The sequence below is a fragment of the Perognathus longimembris genome, chromosome 2, assembly GCF_023159225.1.
Source record: "Perognathus longimembris pacificus isolate PPM17 chromosome 2, ASM2315922v1, whole genome shotgun sequence".
Lineage (NCBI taxonomy): Eukaryota > Metazoa > Chordata > Mammalia > Rodentia > Heteromyidae > Perognathus > Perognathus longimembris.
In genome coordinates, this window is record NC_063162.1 from 144,592,143 (window position 1) to 144,615,413 (window position 23,271).

Consider the following 23,271-nt stretch of genomic DNA (forward strand, 5'->3'; position numbering starts at 1 on the left):
GGGTTCCTGTGCTGGAAATCTAACCCATGATCTGGTGGTGTTGATGTGGTAGAGCCTCTGAGAGGTTAGTGCAAGGTTAATTAGGTCATGAGAGCTCCATTGTCATGAATGGGCAAAACATTTGAACAATGCTTCATTGAAGCAGATATGTTATAGACACTTAGATAAATGAAAGTGCCATCAGGTAAAAGCTGATATAAGTGTTGACAAGGAAATAGAGTCCTTAGTAGTTTTAGCCATAACTTCTAGAAATGGAAAATAGCTTGGCAGTGTCTTAGAAGTTAAACACACACTTAGCATCTAACCTAGCCCCCAAATGAAAGCACAAACAAGTATCCACACAAACCTGTGTGCACACTCTGTATTACTTTCATTTGTAGTAGAAGAAAAAAAAAACAACCAACCCCGAAATAACCTAAATGCCCATCAACAGGAGGATAAACACATTGCAGCAAATCCACACAATGAATGAATACTTATCCGTAAGAGTGACAGAATACTAAGGCACAGGGCTGGGATATGGCCTAGTGGCAAGAGTGCTTGCCGTGTATACATGAGGCCCTGGGTTCGATTCCCCAGCACCACATATACAGAAAACGGCCAGAAGTGGCGCTGTGGCTCAAGTGGCAGAGTGCTAGTAGCCTTGAGCAAAAAGAAGCCAGGGACAGTGCTCAGGCCCTGAGGTCAAGGCCCAGGACTGGCCAAAAAAAAAAAAAGAATACTAAGGCACACAACAACAGGGCTAACACCTAAAAGCATTGTGTAGAAAGAAAGAAGCCAGAAGCAAAGGGCTCCATACTGAAAAATTCCATATGTATTAAACTCTGCAAGGAACGCAAGGGTACAGAGACAGAAAGCAGATTTGTGGGTGCCTGGTGCCGGGTGGGTTGGCGGAGAGTCTGTGAGGGTTGACTGAGAAGGGTAAGGAAACTCTTTGGTGATGCCAGAAATGTTCTTCATCTTCATTATGGCCATTACAGGAATGCACACATTTATCATGGCTCCTCTATCTGCATCTTTAAAATGGGTTCATGTTACTGCATGTAAATTATATGTCAATAAGATTTATTTTAAAGCTTGATCATTCAATCCTTTCAATACCAGACACTATGCCAATGGAGATATGGATATTCTGTAGAAAAAAATACTCTCTCTCATATAACTTGCTTTATTTTCTCTCATATAATTTAGAAGACTAAGAAAGAGGGAATGTTAGGCACTGAACAAAGAAAAGCATGAGATTTATAAGTATAGATTATTAGTAATGCTGTACAGGTCTAGAACACTAAGGAAGAATTTACCAGGAAGAACCTCATTTATTTTATTTTTAGTTGTTTTTTTTTTTTAATGTGCTAGGGCTCAGACTCAGGGTCTTGCATGTGCTACACAAGCACTGTACTACTTAGTGTTATGACGAGAATATAAAATGTCAAAATTACCCAGCCTTGGTGACCTCTAATCCTAGCTACATAAGAGGCTCACTTCTGAGAATCCAAGTTCAATGCCAGCCCAAGCAGAAAAGCACATAAGACTTATCTCCAATGAACCATCTAAGACACTGAAGGTGGAAGGGTCACTCAAGTGGCAGTGTACCACCCTAGAGCAAAAAAGCTAAGGTACAGACGGAGCCCAGCCCAGAGTCCAAGCCCCAGTCCCAGCACAAAATAGAAACAAAAGTGAAGAAATAAAACCAATAGGGAAGCCCTTGTTTGATAGAATCAACGTAGGCCATGCCATTGTGCCTATTCACATTCATATTTGAACAGGCAGCTGGAAAGTGCCAGTCAGGGGGCCCAGCTAAAGTCAGGAGGAGCAGGAGGCACAGGATTAAAGGGGCACGCATTCAGGGGAGGACACATTAAGAGGACAGGACCCATGTAGGCCCTAGGTGACAAGGGGCATTATAGAGGGCTCTTTTAGAGTGCCCTGCAATAATATGGAAAATGTTTTATTTGATTGGAAGCCATTGGTTTCTTTGAAAGGCCTCTTTGCATGTTTCCAATCTGGTAGTAGTAGATTCGGTTGATATTAAAGGTCATAGTAAGGGAAGGATTTTAAGCATAAATACCACAAGAACACTCTTTCATATTTTTTTCCCTTAGAGGAAACAAGGCTTAAAGAAGTGTCTATATGCATAAAGAGAATAAATATAGCAGAACGGATGTGAAAAGACTTGGTGCATATTTTCTATGATGGAGCACAGACTCTGGGGAGCATCTTTTCCCACAAGCAGATTTCATCTGCGATGCTAAAAGCTACCACTGCCACTACAAGCATTATACCATTTCCCCCTAAACTTTTAAATGTATTTTTACCAATAATGAATCTATGGAAAGTGAGCATAGCCCAGTCCAAAGCCCAGGGAAATAATTGGAGAATGGTTATCAGTAATAGCAGTAAAAGGTTAAGCACAGGACAACGTCAGCTACTGTTATTTTCCCCCCCATTATCACTTGCCCTACCCCCACAGTGTCATCATTTTAAAAACACTGTTTTCTCTCTGTCTACTGTCTACCTCCACCAATAGCTGATGGCTTGCAGATTATTAAGTCTGTACTCATGGATTCAAAGAACATCCATTTTCCTGTAATTGCCATAATTTCATCCTCCTTTATGTTTGAATAATACTCTATTGTATTTTCTTTATCTATTCATTGGTTGATGAACACCTAGGTTGATTGCATAGTTTAGCTATTGTGAATATCCCTATTGTATGCAGACTTACTTTAGATATTCTCAGAATCCTATGGCAGTTGTATTTTTAGTTAGTTTTTTTTTTTAAAGGAATTTCCATACTGATTTCCACAGTGGCAGCCTTGATTTACATCCCTACCAACAGTGTAAAAGACCTCCTCCTCCATTCCCACCTCAACATTTGGACATTTGTTGGTTGTTATCTTGATAATTGCATTCAGACTGAAAAGGGATGGAATCTCAGTGTAGGAATTTTTTTTTCAATACTAAAGATTGAACTCAGGCCCTCAGATTTGCTAGGTAGGCACTTTGCCACTTGAGCCACACCTTTGGCTCCTTTTTGCATTCCCTTCCTCCCTCCCTCTGTCCTTTCTTTCTTTGGTAAGGTCTTGTTTCATACCCAGATGCCCAGGCCAGTTAGGGCCACAATCTTCCTACTTGTGTCACTAGGGATGACAGCCATGCAACACTGTGCCCAGTCCTTGTTTGAAATGGAAGCTTGGGAACTTCTCCCTCCTCCCCCAGTCTGGCCTCAAACAGTGATCCCCTCATCTTTGCCATCCTAGCTTTTTGAAGTTAGAATTACAGGCTTTGAGATACTGTGCATGGTTCAAATGATATATATCATGGTCTTCTCAGTACCTAAAGGAAAGATGGAGTCTCAGGAGAGAGGGCAAGAAAGTTCACACCATTATGTAGTATAGCCCAGTAAGGATTACAGTTCCACAAGTGTTGGCAGACTGAATGCTGGAAGAAGTGAAGAAAAAGCTTTGGTTGACTCGGTCCTCACACCAATGTTGAGTTAGGACATAGAAATTAAACCCTCTGATGATCAGCATTGGTGTTGGCTTCTCTGTAGCTCTCTTGTTCTCTAGGCTCCACCCACTCTAAACTCCAGAGAGATGTGGAAAATGTAAACCGTATCTCATCACTCTCCTGTCTCCTATTCCATAGGACATACTGTTCAAATTCTTTACCATCACTGAGGAGGAGGGAGATACGGAGTCTTGTCATAAATTCATAACTGGGACAGAATCTTGCAACAAAGGACAGATTAATGAGAAAATAGGCATGCTTACTGATGTGCACAACCAGGTTAAAACTCAAAGCAGTGACTTAGTTATAGCATCTTCCACAAAGAATAACAAAGAGAGATGACAGGAAAGAAAGAAGACTCCGAGTCTCTATGGGCAGTGACGGGTTGAACAAGCAGTAGATAACCGATAGTTGCAGGCCAGGTGTCGTCGCTCATGTCTATAATCCCAACTACTTGGAGGGAAGAGGTAGGAAAAGCAGTCCAAGGGTGGGGGAGAGAGTGTGAGGCCTTCCCTTCAAACCCGGGCACTGCCCCCAATATACATCATTTGTCAGCTGCACTGGTCACCTGGCTGCGGATGGGGAGTGCGGCTCTCTTCAGTGATCTCCTGACCGACGGAGGTGTGCAGGATACTGCGCCTTTCCTAAATCTATGTGGGGCTCTTAGGCAAGCGGAGGCGGCGCCGGGCCATCTGCCTTGGGGCCTAGGCCTAGCCTGGTCTTCCACACACCGCACCGCCTGCCTGGCCCAACCCCGCGCTCCTCACCGGCGCTCGCAGGCCGGCCTGGGCCTGGGCCTGGGCTTGGGCAGAGGCCTCTGCCAGGCCCACTCCTCCCTCTAGCTTGGGCCCCGGATGTAGCCCCGCTTGCAGGCCTGGGCTTGGGCCGAGGCCTCTGCCAGGCCCACTCCACCCTCGAGCTTGGGCCCCGGATGCGGCCTTGCTCTCGCGGCCACGCAGGGCGGGCGGCCCTTCCTCAGGGAGTTCTACCCGGGCTGCTCCATAGAAGAAGCCCCAGCTCCCGCTCACCCACCCGGTTTATCTCCCTCCGGGCATTTACCACCACAGACCCCAGCCTTTTTCAGGGAGTGAATTTGCTTTTGGTTTCCGTTCCTCACACCCGGTAGGCCCAAGGCGGTGCCCCAGGGCTCCCTTCCCCCCCCCCCACCCCCTCTACCCCCGCCCTACCCCAGGCCCGGCCCCGCCCGGAACCCGAGGGCGGCGGCGCGGTTTCCCTCCGTCTGGCGGGGCGTCTCGGAGCGCACACCGGAAGGCGGGCGGCGAGCGGCCGGGGCCGTGGTGAGTGCGTGCGAACCGCGGTCCGGAGGCCGGCTGGGCCGGGCCTCCAGCGGGGGGCCGGGGCTCAGGGCGGAGCCGCCGGAGCCGGGAAGAGCCGGGGTCGCCGGGGCCGGACCTAGGGACCTCGGAACCGGCCTGAGGATCCGGGCAGCGGCTCGGAGGGTGCGGGCGGTGGCGCGGCCCGGGGTGGAAGCTCGGCCGGGCCTGTACGTCTGGGGTCGGGGCGGGGGGGGGGAGGGGTGCGGGTTCAAGGTCTAGGGCCGTGGCTACCCATATCCCTCCCTCACTTTCCCCTCTGCCTTCGGCGTGTTCGTGTGCAAAGTAACGGGGCCACTAGTATCCGGTCCAATGGGGGCGATTCATTCATTCATTCATTCACTCATTCATTCCAGGCCCGGTCCCAGGTCTGTAGCTACAGGTGGATGGAACTGCCCAGAGGGTGTTCAGTATCTACCACACCCACTGGTCTGTCTGCCTCTGTTTCTCTCTCTCTATCATCTGTTTATCATCTGTCTGTATCATCTATCCTCACTTAAGCCCCTACACCTTCCACACCGAGAGGCTGGGCTACAGTTAGAACGAGGTGAGGAGGGGAGACCTGCAGTGAAGATAAAAGTGTATTACTTTAAACACACAGAATTTAGGCTTTTTAGTCAGAGTTCTGGTCATTACTGAATGCACTGCCCATGGTGCTGACAGTCACAGTGAAATTAGCCTATCAGAGAGCAGATGATGCATCCTTCTCTTATTAGTGAATGACTTACCCGGGCTCTCACCTCCAGTAAGGAACTAGACTGTGGTCTGGTTGGAGACTCCTAGACTAGCGCTTTCCACCCTAAGTTGCTTGCATATTTCATCGTCATTGTTTTGTGTTGGTAGTGGGGCTTTAACACCCTGTCTCTTCTAATCCCTCAGCCCTGGGTTGACTTCATCCTCAGAACCCAGCCCACTGAGTACCAAGGTCTTATAGGTATGAGTACTGGCATCTGGCACCAAATAATTGATTATGATGATGATGTGGTGATGGTACTGAGGTTTGAACTCAGGGTCTGAGCATTGTCCCTTAATTATTTCACTTAACGCTAGTGCTCCGCTCCATCACTTGAGCAGCCTCTCCACTTGTAGCCTTCTGGGTGGTTAATTGGAGATCAGAGTCTCACAGAGTTTTCTTGTTGAGGCTGGCTTTGAACTGTGGTCCTCAGATCTCAGCCTCCCATGAGACTAGGAATACAAGCATCAGCCACCCTTGCCTGGCTGCAAAATATTTTTTTTAATTTGTTATTGTTATTTTAAAGGAGATTACGGGGGGTTTACAGGTACACACGTCAGGTAGTGAGTACATTTCTTTTGGAACAGTGTCATCTCTTCCCCAGTTTTCTTACAGTTTTGCCCTCCCTACTCCCCCTCCCCCACAAGTTGTGTAGTTCTTTTTTTTTTTTGCCAGTCCTGGGCTTGGACTCAGGGCCTGAGCACTGTCCCTGGCTTCTTTTTGTTCAAGGCTAGCACTCTGCCACTTGAGCCACAGTGCCACTTCTGGCCATTTTCTATATATGTGGTGCTGGGAATCGAACCCAGGGCTTCATGTATATGAGGCAAGCACTCTTGCCACTAGGCCATATTCCCAGCCCGCTGCAAAGTATTTTTAAGTCCAGAAATCATTTATGACAAAAACTAAGTCAGAGATGACCTTTCAGCCAACTTAACCCACTCAAATTATTCTCTAATTTACTGACATTCTTTTGATTTCACCTTCAGCTTTGATTGTTTCAACCCCACTGAGTGCTGCAACCAGGTGCAAAGCAATAACAAAGACTGGCTGGTGGATTTGAGATTTGGGGTACCAGGGGACTTGTGCAGGAAGTACACACTTCAACAGGTGACAATATTTTGTATACATACATGTGGTAGATGACCTCCTCATATGGGGAAAGAGAGCTAAACAGTAAACCTAAGTCTACCCCCAGGCACCCACACAGTCTAGGGTGGAGTTAGCTCACACCCAGGATAGAAATCTGAATTCTTGTTAAGCCAGGATTGATTGACCTTTCTTGGAAACTCTCAGCATTGGAGAGTGTGTTGGGAGAAGGCTTTCCCAAACTCCCAGTCCTTTTGGGGGTCTCCCAGCTTGGATTTTCAGGCTCTCACATTTGATGATACTTTTTTAAAGTAGTCAAATGACCTCCACATGACTCAGTCTCAAATCTGTATCTTCTGCCTAATTTCTCCTTCTTTCAAACTCATATCCAGAAACCCAATAGACATTTACACTTGCTTGCTCCAAGCCTCAGTCCTGGTATCTTCTAAGCTGCACACACCCTTTCCCCACAAACTTTTGATTCAAATCTGAAATCCTCCACTCTGGATCTGGGCACAAATCTGTCTCGCTTCTCTTTAACCTTTTATAAACAATTGTTCATCACGTGCTACCTATTCCTAAGTTCTGAATATCTTCAATCCAATCTGGTTTTTTTATTCCTTTCTAAATTTAAGTGCCTAGGAATTAGGGCAGAAAGTTAGTAATGGCTTGCTTTACCTTTACTTTTAATATCTATCTGTTCACTTTACATTCTGATAAAAAGTGATTTTTTCCCAAAAGTTCAAATATGCTATCACTCTGTTAAATCCCATATATATATATTTTTTTTCATTGTCTTTAACATAATACCCAAAGGCTTTAATGTGATCCATGGTCTTTTCTAATCCTTTCCTCACCCTCATCCTGTATCTCCAGACCGCTCTTTCTCAAAGTTGAATATGGCACTGACCTTTGTTAGAATTATGGGAATCGTTGTTAAGCATGAAGGTGACAGCTCAGTTTCAGAGCAAATGACCCTTTTGGGTAAGGGAAGTAATAGCCATGACTATGCATTTCAAACAAGTTCTGTGCATTTTAATACATGGGACGTAAAGACCAAGAACCTCTGTTCTAGACACTCTCTCATACTTAACTCTGACTAATGAGGTTCAGGACATACCACCCCAAAATATGGCACTTAGCATTTGAGGAATAGCAGAAGCAGGAAGCCCACTCTCTGACTACCTACTCTTCTTCCCTGAAGCAGAAACTGCAAGAGATCTTTGACCTTCTCTGATGGTTTAAGACCCTCCTGTGAGGGGTACCCATCCTGTAAATGCAGGGAAGAAATACTCTAAATCCTTGAAGATTCAGGGACATAGAAATCCCAGCAAACAGGCTTTGCTAAATTCCCCTTCTTTGTATCATACTTCTGCACAGCTATCCACTCTTCATCAAACTTAGCATAAAAATACACAAGTTTCCCTATTTCCATATTCATCTCTGAAGGCTTTTGTGCTATGAAAATCGTACTTTTTTTTTTTGCCAGTCCTGGGACTTGGACTCAGGGCCTGAGCACTGTCCCCGGCTTCTTTTTGCTCAAGGCTAGCATTCTGCCTCTTGAACCACAGCACCACTTCTGGCTTTTTCTGTTTATGTGGTGCTGAGGAATCGAACCCAGGGCTTCATGCATGCTAGGCAAACACTCTACTGCTAAGCCACATTCCCAGCTCCCATTAAATAAATTTATATGCTTTTGTTAATGTGGCTTTATTACAGGAATCATAGTTGTGAGGCTTTGAATGAGAAGAGAAATCTCATATTAACTATGTTCTTTGAACATAACTTGTTTTGTCTTTGTACAGGCTTAGTTCAGGTTACTATAACAAAAATGTCCCAGACTGAAGTAGCTTTAAGTAACACATTTATTTCTTATAGGAAATCTGTGGAAATCTGGCTGGAAATCTGTAACCAAGAAGCCAGCAGAGTTGCTCACTTGGTTATAGCCCTGTTTCTGGCTTGCACATGGCTGTATTCTTGCTTTGTCCTCACATGGCGGGGGGTGGGGGGGTTTCGGGGGAGGATAGGTATCATTGTCTCTTCCTACAGGGCCACTTATCCCATTCAAAAGGGCACTGGTTTGGTTACCTCTAAAAGAATCTCTCACGTGAGGATTGGAATACGACCTTATTAGAACTCCAACATATGGATTTTGGAGAGACCGAGAGAATGAAACCATAGTTCACACATAGTTCTTTCTTTGAACCCTTGACATTTATCCTGTTATTGTAACCACAGTTCTTTTTTAAAAAGTATTTTCATTGTCTTTTAAGTAGTTGTATAGTATAAAGGAGTTGCCATACAGTGTGTCCTGACTGTTTGACATTCTTACCTATCCCTTCCAACCCACCCCTTCCCTTACTTTTCTTAATTTTTAGGTTATGTATTGAAAATTTTCTTGTCATTTAACAAAAGTCTATTATACAATGCATCTTGATCTGTGTCATACCCTCAACATCTTAACCCCCCTTTGGTGTACCCCTTTCCTTATTTGTCTCAATTATGTGGTATATACAATGAATTCTTGCTCACTTTCTCTCCCCTATCCCCTTTCATTCTACCTCTGTCCCCTTGGCCCCATCCTCCCCTCTGTGTTTTAATTATGGCCTTCAAAGTTGTGAGCACTTGAGAATGGGTTTTACTCTTCCTTGCCCTAGATTCTGGCAAAGAGCCTGCATTATAGGTGTTTTTTTTTTTTTTTTTTGCCAGTCCTGGGGCTAGAACTCAAGGCTTGGGCGCTCTACCTGTGCTGTTTTTGTTCAAGGCTAAGTGCTCTACCACTTGAGCCACAACTTCACTTCCATCTTTTTATTGGTTAGTTGGAGATAAAGAGTCTCATGGACTTTCCTGCTCAAACTGACTTTGAACTGCAATCCTAAGATCTCAGCCTCCTGAGTAGCTAGGGTTACAGGCATGATCTAGGCATCCAGCGTATAGACATTTTTTGAATGAAGGAGTGCTTTAGTGTTGGATGGGGAGGGAATCAACAGTAGATGGCCTTTGGGACCCTTCTGTACTCGTCCAGATGATGTCTAGGATTCTCCAGAAGGTGGGCTCCCTGGCACTGGCTTTACTGTTGCATGCAATAAGGATGCTTCTTCCCAGGAGGAATTTTAACAAGTGCAAGTTAGTAAGAGAAATAGAAGAACTAGACTTTTTCATGGTCTATCTACCTCAGTTATAAAGTTATCGACATTTAAAATTTTTATGTTTAAACTAATTTATAGCATATGCATTGCAAGCTTAAAAATAAATATGATCCACCATCCCACAACCTAGAGGAAATCACATAATTTTTTGTTTCTGTTGGCATTTTAAAACTCAGATGTATATCTTGATGTAATCGAGATAATGCCAATTACATATTTTTTTATCCTGCTAATTTTGCTTAGAATTTTCTTATTTTTTTTCCTATATCTATAAACATTCTCAGTAAAAACAAAGTTACCTCAAGACTTATTTAATTGGTATTTCTTAAGTAGCTGTTCATGCCAGATTATACTTGCGTGGCATCTAGCAGCAATTGGAACAAAGTCCTTACTCTCTTGACGTTTACATTCCAGTGGAATAAGCTAAGCAACAAATTGACAAACAAGCTGCCCACCAGTGGCTCACGCCTCTAATTCCAGCTACTCAGGAGGCAGAGATCCTCAGGATTGCAGTTTGAGGCCAGCATACACAGAAACATTGGAGGGACTCCATCTCCAAAATAATAGGCAAAAAGCAGGACTGAAGATAAGGCTCAAGTGGTAGAGTGCCAACTGAGCAAGCAGACTGAGTGAAGGCATACCCTGAGTTTGAACCCTGGTACCAGCAAAAACTAAACAAAAAAAATTAGTAAATATAAATAAATATCACCATGTGGTAAGTGCAATGTAGAAAAAAAAACAAATAAGTGTAACGTTCACCGGAAAGGAAACCCACCTCATGATTCAGGTATTGGGGGAGAACAAACTGCCAGCCCACACAAGATGGAGGCGCAGGGAGACAGAGGGGAAGGAAGAAGAGAAAAGGAAAAAGAAAGGGGATGTGTGTTGAGCTGGATTACATAGGGAAAGGCAGGAGGTATGGCCAGGTGGATTGGATGTGACCTCAGAGATGGGGGAGGCAACTGCCTCCAGGTATGCCTAGGTAACACAGGTACTGGGCACAGACTTAAACAAGGGCATCTGCATGGAGCCCTCCTGGGGGTGGACCTTACAATAAGGTTGTATTTTATCATGTCTTTTTTAGTAAAGTTAAACTAGCTTACTTTCATTATGGGAGTGTATGGATGTATCTATCTTGTTTTATTTTGTATGTGGATATTATAATTTAAAAGTTGTTGATTTTATAGGCAAGTGATTATAGTTCTTTATAATTGTACATCTTTGAGCTTTTAGGAGACTAAATTGTCATGTACATTTCCTTCCTTGAACTTTGTGTGCATTTTCTTATACTTCTTTTCCTACTAAAGGTCTCGTATGGTTTGTGTTTTTTTTTTTTGTTGTTTCGTTTTGTTGTTGTTGTTTGGCCAGTCTTGGGGCGGCTTGAATTTGGCTTGAGCACTGTCCATGGCTTCTTTTTGTTCAAGGCAAGCACTATACCACTTGCGCCACAGCGCCACTTCTGGCTTTTTCTGTGCTGCTGAGGAATCGGACCCAGGGCTTCATGCATGCTAGGCAAACACTCTATTGCTTAGCCACATTCCCAGCCCCCTATTATGTTTAGAATGAGCCCTTAGTGAAGTGTTGTTGTGTCCCTCATCTATAATGGTCAGTCTTAAACAGTGGCATAGTGAAGGGGTAAAAGCAAGAAAAGCCAGCAGAAGCCTGGAAGTCCCCTTCTTCCCCTTCTACACCTCCTCCCTTCTAATGTCCTGAAGAAAAAGAAGTGTGGAAAGATGTGAAGTAAGAAGGAAATAGGTAGGTGAGTGAGAATGATGAGACTAGAAGGAAAAAAGAAGAAAGCAGAAGTGATCAGAAGGAAATGGAGTAAACAAAGGAAAAAAGGACAGTGGATGCCAGACTTACACAATTTCTGTTGGGGAGAGTAGAGCTGACTCCATCTTGATTAGGGAAACACGGTAGCAATTGTTAAAATGAAGTTAAATATTAGGTTGACCTGACCGCAAAATTCTGCTTCTGTAAATGGCTTGCTTAACTCATTTGTTGTGCTACGCTTTTACCTTTATAAACCCCAGCTTGAGGGCTATTAGGGGTTGCAGTTTCAGCTCCTGAGTCTGTGCTGCGTCTCTGGCTGGTCAGTTTGCTTTTTGCTTCCCCAGTAAATCCCTCTTTTTGCTTGAGACTGTCTATGAGTAGTGGACTCTTGGAGGGATGTGGAATCCCCTCCCTCGAATCCTGTAACATTTCATAATAATTGGGTAATTACCTCTTCCTTTTTCTGCCTCCTCTAACCCAGCTCATCTCCAGGAGAAGATGTTCTTCAAAACACTTCGCAATCACTGGAAGAAAACCACAGCTGGGCTCTGCTTGCTGACATGGGGTGGCCATTGGCTCTATGGGAAACACTGGTAAGTAATGGTCATTCCATTCCACCTTTACTCCAACCTCCAAACAGTGCAAAATTCAAGGCTTGAGATTGAAATCTTGTCTCTAACATGGTATTCAAACCAAAAGCCAACACAAAAGCTTCTTATAATCAATTCTGTATAATTGAAATATAGTAACTATTAACACTCATGCTCCAAGAGAAATAGATTATAGTAGCAGCAAGACTGGAAACAACTATTTTATTTATTGTTGAAGAGTATAAACTCCTCTTCTAAGTTAGTAGTTGATAAAAATTGAACTCATGTATCTCCTTGATCCATTATTTACTGTGTCTTCATCTGTCCTTACTCTGGCTACTGGACACTCATTGCTATGCTTCCTCCTCCATCCCCTTGACTGTCCTATGAACCTAGATACATTTAAAAGCGACAGAGACTGTCAGTCCTTTTGTTTGAGTAAGAAACTCAGCGCAATCCTGAGTATTATTAGCCTTCAGACATGGAGGGAGAGGAAAGTGCTGAAGCTCTTCTTCTGGTTTAATATGGTAATAAGGTTAAATAGAAGTTTTAGGAATGAGTTTAAGGGATAAGTGCTACGTCTTCAATATGTAGCAACACAGAACTCTAGAAGTCTTAAGTGATAACAGTTTTTAATTGGAAATCTCCACATTGGAAAAAAGAGATTCGAACTGATACCTTTTGTGAATATTCTCACCTCACCATTGTGGGAAAAACTAGGATGCAATGTGATGTCTGCTTTTCTGCAATATAACTTGGAACATAGCTGCCCTCCCCCTCTTCATTTCTTCCTAAGTATTCTCAAGATTAAGCTCTCAGATTCCATTAGCTAGCATCTCTGAGGAGACCTAAGAAGCTTATCATTTGTAATATAAGAAAAGACAAGGGTGGCACATTTATTTTAACACATGAAATATGAAGCATGTAACGTTTTGCTTCTCCTCCCTTTTCTAACTGACTTGAGCCTTCAAGGAGAGGCTCCTGTGTCTCCTCTGCAGGATCTCTGAGCTACATGAGGGACAGCTCAATCTAGGGACCCAGACACCCACCGGGATTACTGTTGTTTTCCCAAGTAGGTGAATGGTTTAGGAGCTGACACTTCTCTTTAAGATGGCGTCAGAGATTCTGCAATAACTTCCTGGAGTCTTCCAGTACAAGTAAGGTAGTCGTTCCAGTCTTCCCCCATAGTGCTGAAAACGTCTTGTATGGCTCCCATTGCAGTTGTTTTCTTCTGTTTGTTTCTTCTCTAATCTTAAGTCTAGAAAGGCAGAGACCACGCTTTGTCTATCTCAGTGTTGTCCTGAAGGCCCAGCACATATATGACACCCATATCAGTTATAGAGGAGGGAACACACAAGAGAGTGAAGAGCTGAGGACTTGGTCCTTCTGGCTGCTCCCTTCTGAACTCACATATACAGCCTGCTGAATCCTCCTGCAGGAAATAGGACACTTAATCTGTAGCCAGGTTTCTTTTCATTTTCTACAAAACCTATTTTGAAACATTCATGAATTTCCTTCATTTCAGTGTTCTACCTTCAGCATGCCAGCTTTACTATGTGGAGACAGAATCTTGTAGACTTATGTCCCTGGGCTGTCCCGACACTAAGCGCCACCCAATCTCAGCTTCTTGTGTAGCTTGACCTGACAAGTCACCCAGCTACCAGTTGGGAAAGTGGTCTTGGGAAATTTACTGTCTTGTCTAGGATTGAACCCCAATTCACCCAACCTCAGACTTCCAAGGACCTGGCATCACAGACATTAGCCACCAGCACCCAGATTAAATGGGTACTTGTCAATCTTCACGTGCCACATTCAGTTAATTCCCTTTGATCATTTCTTTTCAGTCACCTTATGAGTATCTTGCTATGCTTGTCCTTTAAATGCTGGTGTTCACCAGGTTCCATTTTCAATCTGCATATTTTGTAAGTGATCTCAACCACATGTTTATTTTCAGATATGACAGAAATTTTGGAGCCATCATGTTTCTCTGGCCTAGATTTTTACTGCTTTGGGCATTCTGGGTAAATAGGGAAAAAAAGATTTTGGAAATTTGGCATGTTTTATTTTTAGCTGTCTCTTGTATTACTGCCCTTAGTTTACCTTCTCAACACTAGATATTTATTTGAAGGCTTTCTTTTATTGTTAGTAGTGTTTGTGAATAGGAATTCCTCCTCCTTTTTCCCCTTTGCATAATTTCCCCACAGCAGGCTGCAGTAGTTGATAGCAGCAGCAGGTACAGCTTTCAGCTCACCTCAGTAAGAGCAATTGAAGAGAGGAAATGACCCTGTTCCTTGAGAGTAAGGAGAGTTTAAGTAGTGCTCATTTCTCTTCAGCTGCTCTTGCCGAGCTTTCTGGGTTCCCTGGGGAAGATCATGTTCTAGCTTTCTCAGTTCATCATGTCAGCAGTTTACTTGCAAGTGTTTCTCACTCATTTGTATCACTTTTAGTAGCAAACAGCCTGTTAATAAAAAGTAGCAGAAGCTGGGTGCCAGTGGCTCATGCCTGTAATATTAGCTACTCACAAGGCTGAGATTTGAGGATTTCAGTTTGAAGCCAGCCTGGGCAGGAAAGTCTGTGAGACTCTTCTCTGATGAAGCACCAGAAATGCTGGAAGTAGAGCTGTGGCTCAAATGGTAGAGAGCACTAGCCTTGAACAGAAAAACTCAAGAGACAGCACCCAGGCCCTGTGTTTAAGCCCCAAGGCAGGCACATTAAAAAAAATATAATAATGGAAGAAAGGAGGCAATATAGTATGAAAGCCATCTGGAGTCAACAGCAATGACATTTTCTAGCCATGTACCTAGTTCTGTGCAGAGGGGGGAATAATAACACATGGGTCATTGAGGACTTGAGTGAGATAGCTGGGAAGCTTTTAGGTCTATGTCTGCTGGATGTCAGACCTCAAAAAATGTGAGTAAGTGTGAATAAACCCCATGTGATAAATAGTCCTGTTGAGGCCACAAAATGCTTAGGTGACAGCTAGTGGGGAACACCAGGACTCTCAAATTGATCTAATAAGATTTGAGCCTTTTATCTGTAATGAGACATCTTGGAAAAGTCCAGTTTTAAGACTCAGAACCACAGAAGAATAGGGCTTAAGCACTTAGGACTATCAGACTATACCCAAATCTTTGTCTGTCTTAGTTGACGTCAGATGGTTCTATCATCATTGGGGACATTGTTCTTGCTTTTCTTGGCTCTGGTCTGTTTCCTCATGGCTTTGGCCTTGGCACTACTTCTCAACCAACCTCTTGGCTTGGCTCCTGGTTCTTACTTTACTCCTTCTGGCTCCATTTCTACCTCCACTTTAGCCTGTGACTCAGGATTCCCTCCTATTTATATGGCAGAGCATCAATCCTCTTAAATTAGTCAGAATTCCTATTATCTTGGAGATTTTTTTTTTTTTTACAAATTTCATATGCATCACATATCCTTTGCCATTAAGCTTGGAAAGCAAATGTGATTGTGCTGAATAGTTCTGAGTCGTGAATTCATAGCTTTTTGTTTGTTTGTTCATTTGTTTTACTAATATTAGATCTTTTTCTCCCTCTGAACATAGAACAGGAATCATGCTTACTGTATATTGGTGTTTCTAAGCACTGGTAGGAGCTGACTTTCAGGTTCTATGGTCAAAACCAATTTCTTAGAAGGAGGAAAAATAGTTATGAGTTTTGCCTAAGGGATGTGTTCATTGTCACTGAATCAACTTTATTAGAACTGAGTAATACTATTGGTAATAATAGCTAACACTCAGGGATTGCATGATTTCATTCTAATAACTCTGTGAGATGGCTGTTCATCTCATATTAGCATGTGATTAATAGTCATGTACATGAAGAAACGGGCAACAAGATTAAATAATTTGCCCAGGACACAGAATCAGCATGTGCCAGAACTGTGAAACAGAATCAGGTCACCCTGGTCTGAACCTTTCAGGGTGACGGCTGTGTTTTAGGTGCCTTGAAAGATAGGAAGGACTGTGAGCTGAGGATGTCTTGTGCCATACTGGTTGTAAGAGTAATTGTTACTGCAGTGTACTTCAAGTCGAGAGTAATTGTTACTGCAGAGTACTTCAAGTCGCGCTTCTAAGTCTTGCTACTTTTTGGATGTCTAACTTTTGGCAAGTTCTTTAAGCCTTACTGAATATTGATTTCACTCAACTACCACACTTTCTGGCACATAAGTTGATATGTACTACATCCTGTTCAAGGGGTGACTAAGAGGAGGAAAAAGTATTCATTTTTTTAAAACTTTGTGTGTGTATGCCATTACTGTGGCTTGCTTGCTCATGGCTGGCCCTCTACCACTTGGACCATGCCTCTAGTCCATCATTTTGCTGGCTAATTGGAGTTTTTGCAGACTTTTCTGCCTGGGATAGCTTTGAATCACAATCGTCTATATCTCTTCTCCTGAATAGCTAGGATTACAGGTAGGAAACCCTGGTATACTACAGTAACTGAGCTTTAATTTGTGACAGAAAGCTGTGTCACCAGTCAGTTGAGCTATGAGTAAATCAACTAAGCAAGCTATAGCCAAGGGGCTGATCAGTAGACTAAATTGTAGCCAATTCAGTTATTTACAGAATCTCTGTAAATGCTACCATATCACCAATTGGTTGAAGTTTTCCGAACTTGCCCTGTTCTAGGAACTGCCTGATTCACAAATCTTACTTTTCTGTGTGTATATGTCAGTCCTTGGACTTGAACTTGAGACCTGGGCACTGTTCAGAGCTCTTTTGACCAAGGCTAGTGGTCTACCATTTGAGCCACAGCTCCACTTCCAGCTTGTTGGTGATTAATTGAGGTCAGAGTCTTATGGACTTTCCTGCTTGGGCTGGCTTCAAGCCATGATCCTCAGATCTCAACCTCCTGAGTAGCTATGATTATAGGCATGAGCCACCAGGACCTGGCTTGTGAATCATTTTAATTTGTCTTGTTAAAATTTTGCTAGATTTAGTAAGGTGAAAAAGATTTCCATTCTAAAGCACCAATTTGTTTCATTTATGTTCATCTTTTTTTTTCTGTGTTCTCTACTTTTTTTTTAAACTGGAATGTTTTAAGGCAAATCCTAGGTATTATATTATTTTAATTATGAGTACCTTAGTATCTTAGCTTCAATAGGACTTAGAAAAAATTACAGTGCTACCATCATGAACCTCACAAAATTAAAAATAATTTCTTTTATAACACCTAATAGCCTGTTTATATTTATTGTCCCCAAATTGTCTGTTATACAGTTTTGCTATATCAAGTTTCACAGTTTACTTTTAGTGTCTGCCTTTTAAGTCAACTCTGCTTTCTTGCTTTTTGTAGTATTTGTTTTATAAACTGGAAAACTACATTTTGCCTACAGAATTTTCATACTCCTAGATTTAGCAGATAGCTTTCCAATAGTATTAAGTGCTATTCAGAACCACACTCAGAAACTGTTGTACACACACACACACACACACACATAGTGATGCTGATCCTGACTTTATTTTTTTAATTGTCAAGATGGTGTACAGAGAGATTACAGTTACATACTTAAGGTAGTGGATATATATACATTTCTTGTCCTACTTTTTAGCCCCTTCCTCATTTTTCTCCCTCCTTCCCTCCCTCAATGCCCCTTGCTTTCTTCATTTTTTTTTTTTTTTTGGGCCAGTCTTGGGGCTTGGACTCAGGGCCTGAGCACTGTCCCTGGCTTCTTTTTGCTCAAGGCTAGCACTCTGCCACTTGAGCCACAGCGCCACTTCTGGCCATTTTCTATATATGTGGTGCTGAGGAATCGAACCCAGGGCTTCCTGTATACAAAGGCAAGCACTCTTGCCACTAGGCCATATTCCCAGCACACTTTCTTCATTTTAAAAAAAATCTTCCCCTTGATGGACATTGTCGATCTAGTCTACAATACTTATGACCTCTTTGATTATTAACAATAACAGTTCCAGATCAGGTGATATATACATTTCTTTCCTTTTAGTGTAATCTGTGCCTTCTTTTTCCCTCATTTCTTCCCTTCACTCCGCTGCCCTTGAGTTGCTTAGTTTGCTCTCATCAGTATGCATTGCAGCTGTTGGGCCCCCTCTACTGTATTTTCCCCCCATTTCCCACTCATTCTGTGTCCTTCTCCCAGCTTCTTTCAGATGTGCATGTGAATATGCCATATGTGAGGTAAAGAGTATAGGGTCCTTTAAATCCTCTAAGACTAATGACGAAGAAGTCCTTTGCTTCCTTATCTTTGGAGTTCTTTTCGTCTGGATATTAATTTATGTACATATGAATTAGTGTGTGTGTTTTATGACTGTATTTAAAATTGATGCTGTATTTATCACAGGATTTTCACATTCCTCTTTATTTTGTAGATAAAAAGACATTAACATTTGAGGCAGGCTGATTGGGGGGCATAATTAGATTTTGGTGTAAATTATTTGACAAGAATGCTCATCTATGTGTGGTGGATTTCTTATGGCATCACTTCTGGAGGGAGGTAGTGTCTAAGTGTCCTGCTGTGATATTGAGGTTAATCAGTGGGCTCTTATGTGATCAGCTGACTCACCCTTGAGAAAGCCAAAAAAGATCGTTTCTGAGAGTCCTTGAAAGCAGAATGGCTAAGAGGGGGTTCTAGACCCTAATGGTGTGGAATTAAATGTATTCTCTATAGCTTCCAAGAATGTAACCCTGGGTAAGTTAACCTCTCCATGCTTGGACGTAGTATGTAGTAGTACTGGTCTCTGTGGGCTGTCATGTAGATTTTTTTTTTTTTAGAACAGTGCTTTGCACAAAGAAATTTTCAGTCAGACATAACCACTTCCTCCTCTTCTTGGCTTTTGGTCTCCTCATCAAGCAAGACATCATAACAAAGATATCACTGGAGTTGGGCCCTGCAGACTAAGCAGCATTGTTGTGAGTGTTTTTAGATACAGGTGTTACTACTTACTTGAGCAGAAGCAGAACGTTGAAACTCACAGTGGATTTATGGAGCTTGGTAAAGAATCTAACTTGACAGTAGAGTTGCATGTTGCCAGTGGGATGAGGGAAAATCAGATCAGAGAAGGCTTTAAATATAAGAAGTTTGTAGTATTTAGGGAGCAGTGACCATTTTAAAGGAAATATCATGAAGAAGGCAGCCCTCAAATCCAGAACCCCTGTGCAGATGTATTTGATGGAGAAAAGTCTGATGGCCGAGAAGTATAATAGCAGTTTACCTAAAAAGGAAATGAGGCCTGAATCAGAGTCGTGGCGTTGGGAATGAAAAGTAAGTGGGTGAACATGAGCCTGTGGAGGGTGAAGAGTGTGCACTGAGCACAGGCGTAATTCTATGTGATCAGCAGTTCGTTGTAAGGATGGAATGGGGGAAGCCAGCGGCACATGTACTTGTACTGTGCCTGGCTTCAGTTAACCCTCAGTAAATTCTAGTTTTTGTTGTTCCTAGATAATTGGTTGTTTGGCTGAAGGAGAGGAATGTAAGTCTTTTTTCTTTTTGCTGTAAGACTGGAATAATTGGTGATATAGGGAGAACTGGTTGGAGGAGGTATTCTGCTCTGTTTTAGATACGCTCAGTGTGAGATCTTGACAGGATATCCAGGGGGGAATGTGTCAGATGCCAGGGGTAAATTATGCATGAGCCATACTTGACTAGACTCATACTTTTTCTTTTGGTACAGATTATAGTTTCAGGAATGTGTTGTGCTTCATTTTTTAGTGTCTCTAGAGTTCCTGCCAAAGCAGATGTTTTGCCTTGCCATCCATTCAGATTAGCCCCTGACTCTGCGCTGGGTGGTCTGGGGCCTGGCTGCCCTGCCAGCAGCAAAGGGAGGCTTACTTCCCCTCGGGGCTTTCTCATTGCAGATTTTGTTGAAATTTTGACAAAGCAGTTTGTTTTGCTTTTTAGCCATTTCAAACTTTTTTCCCCTCCCTTTTTATGCATAAGCTGAAGTTGAAATTGGGGTACTAATGGGTGCTATTTAAAGAAGCTCATTTATGGGTAATTAAATAACATGCCTGTCAGCACAGATTTGGTAGGGAAGAGGAGAACTTTTTTTTTTAATATAATGAAGTTTAATTATATTCCTGTTCCTTTCAACTCCATTGTTAGGTTATCTAGAAAACAGATTTTTCTTCTTCTTTTAAATCTAAACTTATATGACTTGCTCCTGTATCTCTGTAAGGAGGAAGAAGGTATGTTTTATTTTTTTTTGGTTTCACATAATTTTTAATGTGTTCCAAGCACTATACAGAGAACAGTACGGCTGGCGCTCTCCAGGTAGTGATAAACGTCCCAGACATTTCATGTTACAGGGTAGTGAAATGTGGACCATAGTAGCTACTAGTTTATGTGTTCACAGGTCGACTAAGTGAATACCATTTCATAGGGCGGTTTGTAGGCCACAGAGGAGAAGGGAAAGGATGCCCTCATCTTATGCTTTCTTCTTGAAGACCTTCAAAATCTGTATGTCATGCTTCCTGTCTTCTCTTTTTCAGTGTAAATAGCCGAGACAGAAGGGACTAGTATTTTGGTTGTTTAGTAAAGTTGATGTTATGCAATAAATGGGAGAAAAGTGTCTGGCATCTACTGTTTAAATTGAATTGTTATATGAAAATGAATGGGTGGGGGAGGAAAAGAGCAGGAAGTAGAAAAAGTGAATGAGTCACAAGCGGATGTTAGTAGAGTATGTGGGAGAATTAAACAGGAATAGAAATTTTTAGAAAAAGACCTGGTGGTAGCAGCTCAAAGGATGTCCTTTCGTGATAGCCAAGGCTTCCCCTTATGGCACAGAGTGAATCTTAGCAGAAACTTAGCTTCCAGAAAGAGAATTTTCTTTTCCAGAGTCTACAGAAGTCAACCAGCTAGCTCGTGCTTCTGTGACTATTAGGACAATGGAGTGGAAGACAGTAGAATACTTTTCTGTCCTATTAGGCGGAAAAGAGAGCTCAAGATAAAGACTTGCTCCTCTTCCATTTCTTTTGGTCAGTCAGATGAGGGGATAAACTACCTATCTGGTTAATGAAAAGTTCTACAGAGAAGGGAAAGATGATTAACTGAATTATGGGAGAGAACCCACTGGAATGTCATCTTTCATTTTCCTCTCCTGAGCTGGACAGGGAACAGATTGTGAAGAGAAACCCTGAGGAATTAGTGTTGTTGACAGATTGCACTCAAGTGTGTGGACCAAAGTGGCTAGATCTGAGCATAAGGATGGCTAAAGGTGGCTTGGAGATTTCTAATTTCAGAGAGAGAAAGGCAGGCACCAAACTGGAACATACACCTGTGGATTTTGGTAGATTTGAGGCCTTCCGATCATAGGCAGAGGTCATCTTTGGCAGAAATATGTTCTTAGATTGAGGATAAATTTCCCACTTGCAGGAATAAAAGAGCGTGGTAACCACAGCAGTAGCAAAGCATGATGGAGGTGACTATCAGTGAAGGCATTTGCCTATGTATATGACAAATGGTAGACAGGGCTATATTGGTCATTTGGGAATGTCTCTAGGAGATAGAATAGAAGCAGAGTATTGTTGGAGACAGTGCTGTGACAAGAGTCCATGTAATACCAGTGCTCAGCCTTTTAGTAACTTCTAAAAGTAGGTAAAGCCCCAGGCTGGCAGTTCTCTGTAGCTGCATCACTTAGTTCTTTTCTAGGAGTTTAAAGTTGAGAAAACTGTTCAGTGAGCATACCAGATTCATGAGGCCCAGAGACCTGAGGTAGGGCCTTCCCTGTGCGTGTCCTTGCCCAGATGAGAATCACTGCCCCAGTGGACTTGGTTACTTACTAATGGAGTGTTGCTGTAGCGTCTGTATTATTTGATTGGTGAGGAGGTTGAAAAGTCTTGGTTTCGATGATTTCTAAGGTCTCTTCCAATCTTAAAATGTTACACATCTAAGAAATGGAGTTTGATTTTGGATGGCCTTGACAAAGGCATTTTATTTGCATGGGTGCTATATGGCTTTCATACTTGGTCAGTAAATAAGTCATGATAGCAAAAAGGAGATTATAAATCTGAAAATTGCTGTAAATATTCAGGAATCCATCCTTGCCTCTTTCTGAGGTACCATTTGACCCGAGTGTTCCTGACCCCGTTTGCCATATCTTTACATGTCCCTAGGCAGCACCACACACTCGTCTTTTACAATTGATTGCAGAGTTTGCTAACTTTGTTATTCTTTTGCCAGTCTTTTAAGCAGCAGAAATGATGACTCTTAATGCCAGCCAAGGCTTGTATGGCCCCTTATTTCCCCCCTTATGTACTCTAAGGGATGCTGAAATGGAAGATAGTCTCTGTCTCTGCATAATGTATAGTTATCAATTCTTCCCAGTCCTTTATTCTGTGTTTTTTTTTTTTTTAAATCAGTTGTGAGGCTTGAACTCAGGGCCTGGGCACTGGCCCTGAGCTCTTCAGCTCAAGGCTAGGGCTCTGCCACTCGAGCCACAGTGCCACTTCTAGTTTTCTGGTGGTTAATTGGAAGTAAGAGTCTCTTGAACTTTCTTGCCTGGGCTGGCTTTGATCCTCAGATCTCAACCTCCTGAGTAGCTAGGATTACAGGTGTGAGCCTCCACCATGAGTGCCAGCTCAGCCCTTTATTCTTTTGTAACTTCAGGAAATTTCTTTATGGTCTTGTGCTTAGGAGAGGTTAGGAGATAAAAATCCCTTCAGTAGCATGGAGCCCATCATCTAGCCCATCATCCAGATGCTCTGAGAACAAAAGGAGATAACATCTCCTATGTACTGTCTTAGACAGACCAGAGCAGATAGCCCAAACTAAATGCTTTAAACAAAACAAAACGAAAGAAAAAAAGCACAGAAAACTGTTAGCATTAACAAATTGCTGGTGGTTCATGCCTGTCATCCTAGCTACTCAGGAAGTTTAGATCTGAGAATCTAGGCCGAAAAGTCCATGAGACTCTTTATCTCCAGTTAACTAACCAGACACTGGAAGGGGAGCTATGGCTAGCTTTGAGTTAAAAAAAAAAAAAAGCTAAACAACAGTGCTTAGGTCCTGAGTTCAATCCCCAGTACTGGCATAAAAACAAAACACAAAATCATTAGCATTTTCTTTGTTGCCTTGGTTTTCTGTCATGCTGCCTATTTTCTCCAACCCACGTGGATGTTCTT

General features: G+C 42.6%; 1 protein-coding gene and 1 long non-coding RNA gene across 2 annotated transcripts in view; both read left to right on the forward strand.

Moving 5' to 3' along the window:
• The first annotated feature begins 4,725 nt into the window (after positions 1-4,725).
• Positions 4,726-23,271, forward strand: part of Agk (acylglycerol kinase) — a 72,645-nt gene continuing 54,099 nt past the window's right edge. The window contains exons 1-2 of the mRNA XM_048340352.1: positions 4,726-4,808; positions 12,067-12,178. Of these exons, the coding sequence (XP_048196309.1) occupies positions 12,084-12,178 (95 nt within the window). The 5' untranslated portion in view covers positions 4,726-4,808; positions 12,067-12,083. The remainder of the gene's footprint in view (positions 4,809-12,066; positions 12,179-23,271) is intronic.
• LOC125347233 lies at positions 14,845-21,682 on the forward strand. Its single transcript, XR_007210140.1, has 3 exons — positions 14,845-15,120; positions 19,491-19,493; positions 21,669-21,682. It is a non-coding gene; the product is annotated as an uncharacterized LOC125347233 (long non-coding RNA).